Below are 14,721 nucleotides of genomic sequence, written 5' to 3' on the forward strand. Positions count from 1 at the left end.
AGTTGGTTACTTTTTACGGTTTGCATGCAGCTTACCCGCAGTGGTCAGGTGAGCGCATGGAGTAACCTCAAAAGCAAACAGGGAATTGCGTACAGAAAAATTTGGTATTCTAGGACTCATAGGTTGGCATAGAATCCAATTGTATTCATTAAAATGAAAATACAAGAACATAGCCTTGGTGAACAAACTCAATCTACACGTTTCGACAGTTATTCCATGACTAAGACATAACTGTCGAAACGTGTAGGTTGAGTTTCTTCTAGGCTATGTTCCTGGATTTTAATTTTGATGAATAAAAAATGGATTTCACGCCAACCTTGACTTCTGGACTACGCACTGTGGCTGTACTTTTTGTAAGAATGAAATTTCTGCTCACAATCATGAACCACACTTGAGGCTTGAGAAAAAATGTATGAATGTGAACCAAAAAATTGTATTTAGATAAAAAACATCCCATTTTCTTTGCTTTTCAATTATCGTGTGCTGCTTCTTTTTATCTATCTATATCTTAACCTTTAAAAGATAAATGTAGGCAAAATTCTGTAAAATAATAAATTCCCATGAGAATTTTTTTTCTAGTTAAAACTGGACGTTATGAACAATCCCTAGTCTTATTGATACATTTTGTATGAGTTAGTAACTTCAATTATACGACTTCATTGGCTAAACAGCTACATACAACTGTTAAAATGCAGACTGTATGTTAACAAAGATGACCCTAAAACACGCTGGTTGTTCCCATCAATCATCCTATTTACAAATATTTCTGACAATTCTCTTGGATTTGAACAAATTATCATCAGACTTGGAAGATTCTCAAGTCCGAATTCAGAACAACATCAGTTCACCCGCCTATGACAACTATTGTTATGACATGCATGTATAGCCAGGAAAAAAACAATTTGCTATTTTATTACATTTTTTCAAGAACGTCATCTGTCATAGATTTAAAGCTATACATAGCAACTAGCAGAGCACAGCAAACCATTGTTTTTATAGGAAAGCTTCAATAACATGCTTGGTAGTTTTAGTGAATGGAAGGGCAAAATGTTATGCTATATAGTATTATTAGTATAAAAATGATTTTATTATGAGATTATTTATTCATAGCCTAGTTCTTTGTTGCAAGAATAATCATTATAAGAGAAACCCAAAGTGGATATCAACTATTCCACAGAGGGGAAAATTTGGCAGCTAAACCACCAAATATCCAACAATGTTGCATCCCCATGGAATCCTATATCACTCCAGCTAGATCTGTAGAAAAACAAACTCTAATTGGTGATGTGACTTGTTCTAAAGTTTTTGTTTGTGTTAGCTAGAAATATTAAAAATGCACTACTTTCCATATCTGTTGATAAAATGTATCAAAAAGCAAAACCAGAAAATGTGCAGATATCCATTATGATTTTTTTTATTTCACTATATGCATTTCGTTTTGTTCTTGTGAACTTGTTTGTAGTGTTTCCTTTCTAAGCACTGGATACAACGTATAATAACAGATCACTTCAAAATTATAAATATAGAATATATTCTAGAATATGGAATGTAGAAGACTAATTCTTTACCATGGCTTGTGTCCTACAACTAACTACTGTTGGGGGAATTTAGCACTATTTTGCCTTATTGAGTGCCTTTTTGCCCTTTTATGACTTGTGTTGAAAATTGTGTGCCTAAAAAGTTACCCAGAGTGCAATTTTTGACTTTTTGCACCTAAAAGGTCACCAAAGCAGGGTGCAAATTTCTACTTTTCCCAAAAAAGTTGCAGATTTCACCCAAGAATGAGCCCCCAAAAAAGTCTCAAATGCTCCCTGCCGCAGAGTTTTGTGGCACAAATGATTATAATGACAAACTGAAAGTGGCGAGGTTGAGTGGACTTTGCACACATGTCCCAACAACTATAGCAAAAAAAGAGTGACAAATCAGTTGCAAAAAACCAACAGAAAATGAGTCAAACGCAGTGATAAATAGCCCTTTGTTTTTTATCCTAAGGAAAATACATAAACTCTGCATAAATGTAGTCCTTTATTAAAAGGGTCTGTCCAATTTATGCCCTATTCTTAGAGTCTACTTCATATACCCGCTAATATTAGCTGATGAGTATAATGTAAAGGGTTGCTTACACACACAAGTGACAGGTGTATATGCTAACATGCCCACATCGTTTTGAAGCCATGTTTTGAAAGCTTTTGATGCTAGTATAGTGAATTGCTTGGCTTCAAAGCTACCCCCATTCTATTGATAGGAGAGGCAATGTTTCTTGTTCACAAGACCTGAGATATTTCTAATGTTAAATAAACCCAATAAAGAGCTACCACTCTTAGTTTTTCCAACCAGAAGGAAATTCTGAATGGGAAATGAAAATTCAAATTAAGCAATAAGGACAGTGTGTTATTTCTCTCTAATTGGTGTTAAACTATGGATTGCAACCGGCAATGAAAACACAAAAAATGTAATGCGTAAACTGTTATAGAAATCCTTCTGGCTTTTATAGGAACACCTTAATAATGTATATGTTAAACCTCAGTACATGCATTATTTTCTATGTCCAAACCAAATCAAGTTTGCCTTAAAAGCTCATTTGTTTTACTTAGCGTATTCTTTATTTTATCTATTTTTTTAACAAGTTTCTAAATTCTCCCACTCACTGTAGAAGTAATTATACTGAAAAAAAAAATCAAATGATAGAGTCCCTAAACCATGTTTGTTATTTTCCCAGTGGAAAATATCTTATGAAGCAAAGAGTGGCTGTGGGAATCCAGAGGAGGAAAAACATACACTATAAAATATAATTAAAAATTGTGGAGGCTGCATATGACAAGAATAACCATAAAAAGCAGACACAAACCAGCTGGCTGTTAACAACTTTTGAGTTATAAAAATATTAAACCTGCTGTAAAGCATTATGTTCAATTTAAATAACCACAAAGCAGGCATTAGGCTTCGATGCTGAGGTTTTTGGAAACATTTTATGGCAGCATAAAATGTAAAAAAAAGGTAGATGAGGGAGTTAGATAATAAACCAATTTCTGAATTTTGGACAGAGATTTAATAAATTAGCGTTCAACAAATTCATTCTGTATATAATGTTTCTCAGCCATCTTATCATTTAAAAGATCCAATGCAGAAATTTCCAATTAGATAACTGGATGATTTGAAACCAGTTTTCTGAATCTAAGTACTGTCATTTGTATATTGGATATTTCTTTTACTAAAATTGTTTTTTTTTTTCTTTAGTGGACTTTGCCTTCACTGTAAAAAAAATCCATCATGACATCATTTAAGAGCAAGTGGAGATGAACTTATAATTCATTGATTGCACTCTCTACACTTTCTGTTCTTAAGAGTCCAGAGGGAGGTCTTGCTCAAATTTTCAACCTTCCATTAATATGCTTGAAGACAGAGATAGGTGTCAATCACTGATTGGAAACACCCAGAAGGTGCTGTAGAAACAGAGAATAATATCAGTAAGTGACAAGTGAGAAGTCATGTTGAACATCCTAATTTCTCCCTTTTTGGTGTTTATTTCCCTTGTTTTTGTCTTCAGTATTGATTGTGTTGTTGTGTGTTAAAGGCACAGACATCCTAAAATGAGAAATTACTAAAAAATTCTATAGAATACAGGCAGTCCCTGGGTTACGTACAAGATAGGGTAGGGAGGTTTGTTCTTAAGTTGAATTTGTATGTAAGTCGAAACTGTATATTTTATCATTGTAGATCCAGACAAAAAAAAAATTTGGCCCCAGTGACAATTGGAGTTTAAACATTTCTTGCTGTAATGGGACCAAGGATTATCAATAAAGCTTCATTATAGACACCTTACCGCTGATTATTGCAATCTGGGACTATAGTAAAGCATTCAGAAAGCTTCACCAGAGGTCAGAGGGGTCTGTCTGTAACTATGGGTTGTCTGTAAGTCAGGTGTCCTTAAGTAGGGGACTGTCTGTATTAAAGGGAACCCGTCACCACTATTTTCACAAATACAGGTAGTGACAGGTTCCTATAGAGCTCTAGTAACTATCTGACACCCTGCTTGTAGCTAAAAATTGTTCCCCTCAGATCCCCATAAAATCCGAGTTATAATCTTTCCTGGTATCTATGCAGCTTTGGAGCAAGTCCACGGGGGCGTGGCCTAATGTCATGTGACCAGGGTGACATCATCAAAGGTCCTTGAGCTTCTTAATATGAAAACTATACCCCATGTACATATCTGACCACATAAAACCATCACAGCAGCCTCCATGGACTTCTACTCCTCTCCATGCAGGCTGCTGTGATTTCATGTGATAAAATATGCTGTGATTTCATGACATATATGCTTAGTGTACAGTTCCTAACGCTACCAAAGCTATAGGACCTGCGATGATGTCACCCTGGTCACATGACATTATAGCAGCATACAGAGATAGGGATGGGGAGGAGCTGCTGGATTCAGCCCGAGGAGGCCACGCCCACCTGGACTACATGTAGCCATGCTTAGTTACCAGATAAAACTATAAAGTTGAATATATGGGAATCTCAGGGGCACAATTTTTAGCTACAAGCAGGGTGTCAGATAGTTACTAGAGCTCTATAGGAACCTGTCACTACCTGTATTTGTGAAAATAGTGGTGACGGGTTCCCTTTAAATTACTTTACAAATTGCAATTTGTCCCACAAAAATGTCTACATAAATGCAAAAATTAAAAACATTATGATTTCTGAAAGGCAAAGAGTGAAACACAAAAGTGCCATTGTTATAGAGGTGTGGGTAATGAAGGCCTATTATGCAATTATTATGTTATTGCACAAAATAATAGTGCAGGTGAAAATACTCAACTTTGGAATATACATGATTGAGGAAAGCATATTTACTGTGCTCCTTTTCTCCTCCTTTCTACTGCAGTGAACAGTTTATCTGAAAGACAAATGAGCTCTGCCCACTTCAGACAGCTAAGGAGGCTAAAGATTACAGTAACTTTTTTAATACCTAGAGAATATTCCCTATGATGATTCAGCTTATTGAGGTGAAAAGACTATCTAGAGAATGTCTATCAAGAGTTCAGTCATTAGACTAATGTCAGTAGACATTTAATCAGGTGCTTTGATCTATCAGCTGTTAGTGCTATAAGAGACAGAAAAATGATTTAGGGCTTTTTCGCATTGGCATTGATGTTCAGTTGTTGAATTTTGACTCTATGATGCATCAGTTTTGTCCCTATTACCTTCAGTGACCCGTATCCGTGAAAAGATTACGATATGTTTCATAATAATAATAATAATAATAATAATCTTTATTTATATAGCGCCATCAAATTCCGTAGCGCTTTACAAATCAAATTTTTCCATGGACAATGGATCAGTGAAAATACAAGCTGATTGGCAAATGCCCAAAGAAATCAATGGCTTTGTGAGGCATCCGTGGAAATCACTGAACCACGGACGTGAAAAACAACGCTGATGTGAAAGAGCCATTACACAAACTGCTTAAATAAGGAAGAAAGGCCACATGGACATGTTTCTTTAATAAAATATATTACAAAGTTTACTATTATTATCTGCCATAATGATTTATGTAATTTTGTTGAAGATGTAGTGACACTTTAAATACCATAGAAAGCTCTTCTACTGTACATTAATCCATGTAATTCTAATGTAATAGCTAAAACTAAGATTTTATTACTAAAATTCTTTAATGCACCCTGAAATAAATACATATTTTTTCCATGCTGTCATTTCATAGTGTGTGCCCAAGTTTACCAAGGTTGTTGAACATTCAATTACAGCGCTGGAAAACAAATAATAACATGGAATAATGCAGCCTGCATTTACACAACTAACATGCCTTGCTGCAGGGAATTAAAACAAACAAAATAAAATAAAATCAATCTTACAGTGAGTGAAGTTTTGATGTATAAGTGTTGGCAGCTTTCACTGCCCAGAGCACATAGTGAATGTTGCCATTTTCGAATTTCCGTGATTCAGTGCACTGCTTCATGCAGGGCATTTTATGCCTGAGTTATGGCTAATCGAATCACCTGTTTAATGTTAAGGAGGGTCAAGGCTGTATTGATTGGCAGTCATCATAAGGCATCAAAGATTTTCTCTACAATATTATGTCTTTGTTGTACCTGGGTATAAATAGCGTTGTTCGGTTTAGCTCAGCATCCTATTATTTTGTTATCTTGCTTCACAATGAGTAGCTACAACTTGGCAGTTTAGGTTGGATTGATTAAATGTGAGGATTTACGCTGATGTTAGGTACTGTGGTGTTTTTTACATATTGTTTTTCGCTTTCAGATTTGAATTGGGTTTTATATTTGTCAGAAACGTAAAAGGTTTCACTACTGGTGGCCACCAATGTTTGTGCTTGTTTTACTGTAATGTCACTGAAAAGAAAACAATACACGACAGGGTGCCTACAGAAATCAATTGCCATGAGCAAGCCAGTGTAAATTTGTCAGCCCTCTTCAACATATTTGCTGTAGATAAGGTAATAAATAATAAACCATAAAGAGGTAAACTGTAGCTATTATAATGCAACTATTGGTGAAATGTTAATGCCCTAAACAGTATGTGCCATCAATTTATTATAAGATCTCGGATCCTCATCAAACTTAACAGTAAATGGTATAAATACTTATTTTTTTATGTATATTGGGCAATGGGGTTCTCCTTTGGGAAAATGACACTAATAATGTGCCCCCTACATTTTCAAGATGTAAAGGATGCCAAAAAGTAGATTCATTGGCGTACAAGCCCTGACATAGTTGCAATTTCCAGTGTAAAGGACAAAGAATTGAATATTTTGGGATATTCCCATAAGAACAATGTCCAATCGTTTTACCTCTAGCATCCACATTTATTTTGAGCAGGTGGTCCGCTGACCCTTGTTGTGGAAATTCATTGAATGGAAAAGTTGCCGATCATATGTGGATCTCTCCACTTAAGGCTCCATTACTTCCTATGGCCTCATGCCCAAGTTAGTTGCATGCACCGTGCCCTAGGTGTGCTGCCTGCCTGCGCATGAGCCGTCTTTGTGGTCATTTTCTGTAAACTTTCCAGGAATCAGTAGTGTTGTGTGTCTCGGCATTGTGTGACTTATTATTCATTATTGTCTAATGGATTTTCTTTCTGCTTACTACTCTTACAGATGAGCTCATTTGGAGTGGGTGGAGACTATATCCCAGGGGAGGATCTAATACTATTTAATCACTAACACTCTATTATAAGGTCACTTACCCCTTATGAAGTCACAGTACATGATGAAACGTGGCAGTTTATGCATCACTCTCTTTCTTGTACATAGTTATTTTAGTTTACTCCAGTAGTGCCGCCTTGGTTGTGTGAAGTTTTGTGACTGGGCATTATTGGGACTTGTATTCATAATTGTCTAATGGATTTCCTTTCTGTGTCTATGAATTTGCAGTCCACTTTTAGCTATTGGCAGGAGGCTTCATTGCTGTAACTCATTGCTCTAGTTTACATTATGAGGATTAGAAAATTATTTAGGTGCAGATTTCTTTCCTTGTTCCTTATCAAATCAGCTGACCTTCTGTATCCAATCCACGCTGCATTATTTGTGTGAGTTCCCTAAGGGAAAAGCCATCTTATCATCTTTCACATCTACTGGTCTACCCACAGCAGAAATCAGGTGGCAACTAAAAATGACAGCTGCAACCATGTGAACATACCCTAAAATGTTCATTATATTCAGAATAAGGAAAACATAATACTATCACATTACCTAGAAGAAGCATGCACAGTGGCATGTCTCTGCAACATTCTCCATGGAGCTAGAACATCTTTATTACCATGTTATGTTTCAGTAACACAGCCATGTTTTCTTTTGATTAGTTACCAGGAAGGAAGCTGAAATGTGCCTTTACATAAAGCGTGACATATTTTTAGAAAGCATTCTTGAGAGGAATGTGTACACTTATCTAAGTCATGCAGTGAAAGATGGACTTGTCATTAGCTCCAATATAATTTCGTTACAGACAAAGCAGTTTGACCACAATGAAGTTATTTTCTGCATCTGGAGTAAACAATTGCAAATGTCTTTCTCATCAGTGGAAAGAAATAATAACAATAGCTTTGTAATACAATCCACAAAGAAGTAATGCGAGTAGGAGCTATTCTAAGCTCTCTGGATAGTTAATTAAATGTAGGGAACATTGTGCTGGATACCAATGAGCCCAATTATGATGCCTGTGTCATAAATGTATATGTGCAATGTGTAAATAAATTCTAAAGTATTTATAATGATTCTAATCAATCATTACATTTTGCATTTTCAGATTAAGAGATAATAATAATTTCTTTATTTATATAGTGCACACAGATTCCATATATATTTTTGTTTGCATTTCACCACTTGTTTGGGAAAAATTACAATGGGTAGTATAGAAGCTGAGTAATATCTAAAAGTGTATGTGTAAACATTTTTTTTCACTTATTAAAATATTTTTTTCTTAAAGAGGACCTGTCACCCATAAAAAAGACAAGGAGCTTACTATAGTAAGCAGCTCCTAGTGCTAGAACAGATGTGTCAGTGTTACACTACTGGCGTAATCAAAAACCTCTGATAATGCTAGCAGACACTGCCACGCTGTAAAATAGAAACGTTGGACCGCACTGTAAGCAGTCGGGCGTATTCATAAGAGGGAGGGACTAAGGGGGGTGACTGTTGCATGAAGCTCTACGGTCACTACCGGCCTATGGAGTGGGAGGGGCGGTCAAGGGGAGAAGCAGCGCCTCGGACCGCCCCCCCCCCCCCCCCCTCATGAATACACCCGACCGCTTACAGCGCGGTCCGGCATTTCAATTGTACAGTGCGGGAGTGTCTGCTAGCTTTATCAGAGGTTTTCGATAATGCTAGCAGCGTAACACTGCGGCATCTGTTGTAACCCTAGGAGCTGTTTAACTTAGTAAGCAGCTCCTAGTGCCTTTTTATGGGTTACAGGTCCTCTTTAACTGCTTTTATTTACTGATGTTACATTTTATTTATTCTATTTTCTGGACATGATTATAGGAGCTGCCATCTTGCCTGAGCTCTAGTAGCAGCATTTAGTGATCTGCATTACAGCAGCCTCATGGCCCGCAATGGTCTGAGCCAACCTATTGAGGTTGATGGAGATATTTGCCATGTTCTATGCAGATAGGAGGTGTAGATAACCTGTGACATAATTGACTCTCAGAAGTAGATGTAAAAATGGTGTTTCTTTTGAGGTGTTGTATTCTATTGTAATATTGTCCGTCCTGCTTGTAATAAATGAGCTAACTATTGCAAATTTCAGTCCATTTTTAAGCCGGTTGGATGGGGTGCTTTTTGCTAGAGAGTGACATATATAACACATTTCCATACACTAGTCATTTCATAATATCATTTGTAATTATTGTATGCTCTGTGTATACTTTATAATAGGGAAGAGCGAACAAGTTCTATGTAAATAGACCGGTAAGAGCTAAGTCTTAACACGCCAAGATCTCCTATAAAAGAAATTTATAATTAGACAACCGGAATGCGGGAACAAGATGTCCAGCACTCCGGGCTGCTAATTATGCACGCCCTTGAACCTCCCTCTTCCATGCTGGGAGAGGGATGTAATGTCACACGAGGGGCGTGAATTCACGCCTATTGTGTGACGTTACCCTGCTCTCCAATGCTACCAGCATAGGAGATGGAGGTGCAGGGGCGTGCATAATTAGCAGCCCCGAGAATTGGACATCTTGTTCCCGCACACCGGCCAGCTAGTTACAAGTTGTTTTTGTAGGAAATCCCGGTGTGTCAGGACTAGAGAAGGACAGGACCAGAATCAAGATGAAGAGAAGCGGAGGTGAGTATTTCTAGGTATTTTTACAACTGGTTGATTTCCTATAAGTCATTAGAAACTTTATCGGGTGCCTTTATCCCTCAGCTGTCAGTGGTGTATAGGTACAGAGCACTGATTTACAGAAACTGCTTAAATAAGACAAATGGGTAGGGGGAAAAGAAGGACACAAGAATATATTAATTTAAGAAAATATACTAATATTTACACTACTGACTTATAGCTATGCTTTAAATACTTTGATGGTTTCACAGTCAAATTTAGTGGAGTAGTGGGTCTCTTCCTGTAGGCAGCCTAGCGAAGTGGAGATCCTATACAATGTGTAGTAAAATGTAATTCTTCAGTCGCGTAACTTGAACCTGCCAGGACCCAAGGCAAAATATGTGCCAGTTTCCCAATTATGTTGTGTTGTTTATAGGAAAAGGTTGACCATATGTGCCCCCTAGACCTCTTGGGCTGCAACTCGGCCTGCACCCTTTGCACCTCCTCAAGTTATACCTCTGCAGTGAGTGTAATGCTGCCTAGGATCATCAATAGATCAATATGGCTATGTCTTTAGTGACAATATCTCTACTAGTAAATGTTACAGTACCTGTGGGAGGGATCATCCCTGGGGACATTAGGCCAGGCACACTGTGGGGCATAATATGGGGATTCTCTGGTGAGGTCACACTCTGTGTTCGTTTTGGAGGTCTTCCTGGTCTTGAGCTGAAAAAAAAGAGAGAAGTTTTTATTTTAAGACAAAAAAATATGAACCGGCTGCCTAAAACATCATTTGGAAGTTGTTTCAAGTGGTAACATGGACTGTAAATAAATTTGTTTCAAGGACGGTTGCTTTTGCAGTTAGATGTAATAGACTTCCATCACTAATTAGATTACATGCTGAATTCATTTTCCTCATTGAAGATCAGCCGCTCTTGATGCATAATTCATAGCCTGTACCTCGTTACCTGCTTCTTCATATTAATATCTATACACAGTTTGAATTGCCTCGTTTGCATATGCTAAAGTTCTGCATGCAGCCTTCAGCATGAAAATTATGCACTAACTTGTAATAATTATTACAGTCAGCCTGCTATTGATTTATGAGACTTTTAAAAACCAAATATAGTGTAGTACTTGTAATGAATGATATTTTAAGGTTCTTCAGGAAATTAAAAGGCAATGGCTGCCTTAGGAAATGTTCTGCTTGTTTGATTTAATACTACAGTTAGCTGGGAGGTGGAATGAAAGAGTGATTCAGACCTATAGCACATTTTTCGATGATATGTTTTATTACTTCGCACTGCTAGCCTGATATCTAGATGATAAATGACAATACATATCTAACGTGTGAAAAGGTCTTACAATTTCTTTATTTTTTGTCATTTAAAGATTAGTCAAGTTATGGTTTAACCCTTTCCCCCTGGGAGCGGGAATATGTTATTAGGCGTTATTTTAGTGCCATTGCTTCATTCAGTATAGTGTATTCAAAGGATAAAATAACAAAAGGACCACTCACAACCTATTACGCAGTAGCATATGCCAACATGATCACAATCTGTAAGTGCAACGTACTACTACATTAGCTAAATCCTGCACTATTATGTGTCCCTTTAATGCGCAAATTAACAGAAATGTAAAGCACACATATAACATTAGTCTAAATTATATTTTACTAGTCTAATAAAGATTGATACGCCACCCGCTAAAGGACCAGTATACAATAGTACAATAGCAATTCTTATGTTAAATTAGTGCCATACAGAGTTGAAGGCATATTTTACAAATCACCCATCTCGGTCTAGTCTGTGAAGTATTCCTTTGTAGAACATATTGTCAGTACTTTGGAATGTGAGGCATGTGAAATACATTAATTCCATTGCACATTAGCAAGTGTAACAAAAACATTACAAAACACTTGTAACTCACTTTACAAATGTTTATGTTCATTAAAATTACACTTGCATCAGACTGAGAAAGTTATGGAACTGCCGAATGCAACACATATACATGGCAAAGCCATGTGCAAATATCCTATGCAGCAACACTAGGACTTCATAGACTCTTGTGGACAGCATTAGCCACCATATCTGGAGAAGGATACCTCCACAATTCCACAGATGATAGAACAAAGCACTTTATTAAATGAATCCCATATGAATAGATGAAAGAAATGTAATTATTTATGCAACTATGTGAGATATAGACACAAAGAGGCTCAGGCCAATATATGAGCTTATATGTGCATAAGCCCTGAAACATAATATCACCCTGCTGATTCTGATAATTCTGATCACAAATTATTGGATAGATGAACACTAGATACAAGTAGACTGATATGGGCCATCTCATCTAGAATGCATGGACATCTTCCCCAGAACATGGACAATTAGTTTGGGTTCTCACCTACAATGTCAGATATGAAAAATAGAAGACATTCAGCACTGAAGAAAAAACACTACAATTTTATTTAGGGCTTAATAATTGGATTTAATTCCCTATGTGTCCTCTATTTTTGTAGCATACGTTTGTAACAACAATAAGGAAGTGTTTATATTAATGCCGGAGGCTCCACTTGAAGCCTCCATTATAGATTGTGTCCCAATTTGCTTAGTAGATCTGCTACTTTGCCCTAATAAATTTCATGATGCTGCTGTCAACAGAGCCTAATGGCCAATTTGAGTGATCAGATTTTTAGCTGATACTGATCGATGATGTTGCAAGTTGATCAGTGCTTGCCTGGCTGGGAGCTTGGTCATATATACTATAATTAGATTTGTAAGTGACAAGACAATCATTGTTTAATGTGCTGCTGTCAATAGATGAGTGTTATTTTTGCATAAAAAGTTGTGATCAGCAGACTACTGAGTGTTATCTTACTATTATGCACCATGTTTGTTTGAGGCAATGACTGGGAAGAACAGTTTGAAATGCCATCATTCAGCTAATAATCACCCCGTATAAACATATCCCAATGGATGGTAAAACTGCTAATACTATATCACCAGTAAAATCTTACAGTACAAAGTTGTTTAGGAATTAATTTTAATAGGAAGATAGTGTAATAATAGAACAAGTCTTTGTGTGTCTATATATATCAGAGATATACTTAAAATAGAAATAATGAGTGTCTTCTTGAATATAAGACATTGGTGGATATATACCCATCACACGCAAATATGTCTCTTCATATTTTGGCCTGAGTTGACAGGAAGTCCTCTCCTTATCCTCTTCCTGTCCTTACCAGAATGCTGTCACTCTTACTGCAATGTGTGGGAAACTACAGATCGTGCACCCTGTGATGGGTGGAGCCAAGTGGCAACAGGCGGTGCCAACATAGACAAAAGTTGAATTTTATGTCTACAAATTTGGTGCAATATGTTTTTGCTCTCTAGCCCACTGTCCCTGATAAATCACTGCTCTAATGTCAAGTGGGGCAGTACCAGGCTTTTTGCTGCAGACAAAGACCACCCACCAGACAGTGGAAAACCTAATTAGTATTTTAGTTGTTTAAACAAATGGCATTGATTGAATGGCTCCTATTAAAATATGCAATGACTTAAGCTTGGTGGAGGTGATGAAATCCTGTTTTGATTTGCACACAGTAATGTATATATATTTCATATACACTTAATACAGACATTGCTTATTGTCCTTTTTTAATTAACCAATTAGCACATTTCCAATCTTAAAAAGATAACACAGATACAGTTGTAATTCCTGAGGAATTCTGTGTTTCCTTTCCAAGAAGAGAAACTTGAGTTCAAACACAAAACAATTACTGTATGCATGAAGTTATTTTTTCTATTGACTTAGTAACAAATTGGATCCCCATAAGCTTACAGGATCAAATACATAAAAGATAAACATTTAGCTTAATGACATCAACAGTCAACCAAAAACATCTGTGTTTTACTTTAGAAGTGATCAGAGGATATTCCTTTGTTTACACTAAAGATAATCACAAGGTTTGTATTACTGCATTCAATTTAAGGAAGAAAAAAAAAGAACATGCAACCTCCAAGGCCCAGAGGCAGCAATATGTTACAAATGCAGGATTTCTCTCATTTTATGTTTTGTATCCATGGTAAAACAATAGAATTGAACTTTCCCTGAACCTTTCTCCTATAATGGTCATGGCACATGTTGACCTAACACCACAAGTTAGAACCTGATGCTATCACTTTGACGTCTGCTAATGCTATCAAATTTTTCTGCAACTTTATCAGCTCTATTAAAAGCTCAGTTTTAATATACCTGATTGTTGGATACAATTGGCCCACTAGGGACTGCTGACATCATGCACACATCCTGTTTCCATGCTACCCATTTACATACGGAACTTATTTAAACAATGAAATTCGGTTACAAGAATGCAGTCACTTAATATATTTACAATTGATTACATGTTTCTTAATTTCACATTAAGATGGTTTATTTTACATTGGAACAAAACATTTCCTTCAAGTATGAAAGGGCAGTCTTGTAGTATTCATTAGTTAGGATTATTAGACTAGACTTGTGCATGTGCATTTCAATTTGTTATCCTATCTTTATGTGTTCAAAAATATAAATATAATAGGAACAAAACTACTTGACCTAGAGGCATTTGCAGTAATGTAGCTCTAGCTATACTGTGTCAATATTTTGTAGCACTGTCTGGGAGAAACGAACGCCAGTTATGTGAGCTAATATTGTAACATTGTACAAGTGTGTGGCTGGCCTCGAGACCCTATGGATATTACTATTATTATGGCTTTGACGTTTAGTGGTACCTGCTTGGCTGGATTACTGGAGAAAATGGGATCTCTAACTGTCTCTACATAGTTGTGTACTTCTCTACATTCGTGCACCATATGATTACTTGTTAGAGATTCTACTACCACAAACTTCTCTCTAATATGCACAGACACTTTTGGATGTCTAT

The 14,721-nt window shown here is 36.6% G+C and overlaps 1 protein-coding gene across 7 annotated transcripts in view; it reads right to left on the reverse strand.

Moving 5' to 3' along the window:
• DACH1 (dachshund family transcription factor 1) overlaps positions 1–14,721 on the reverse strand; it is a 216,344-nt gene that overhangs the window by 116,851 nt on the left and 84,772 nt on the right. For all 7 annotated transcript variants that reach the window (XM_072135319.1, XM_072135321.1, XM_072135318.1 and 4 more), the window contains exon 2: positions 10,405–10,520. In XM_072135319.1, the coding sequence (XP_071991420.1) occupies positions 10,405–10,520 (116 nt within the window). The remainder of the gene's footprint in view (positions 1–10,404; positions 10,521–14,721) is intronic.

Source organism: Engystomops pustulosus, chromosome 2, assembly GCF_040894005.1.
Source record: "Engystomops pustulosus chromosome 2, aEngPut4.maternal, whole genome shotgun sequence".
Lineage (NCBI taxonomy): Eukaryota > Metazoa > Chordata > Amphibia > Anura > Leptodactylidae > Engystomops > Engystomops pustulosus.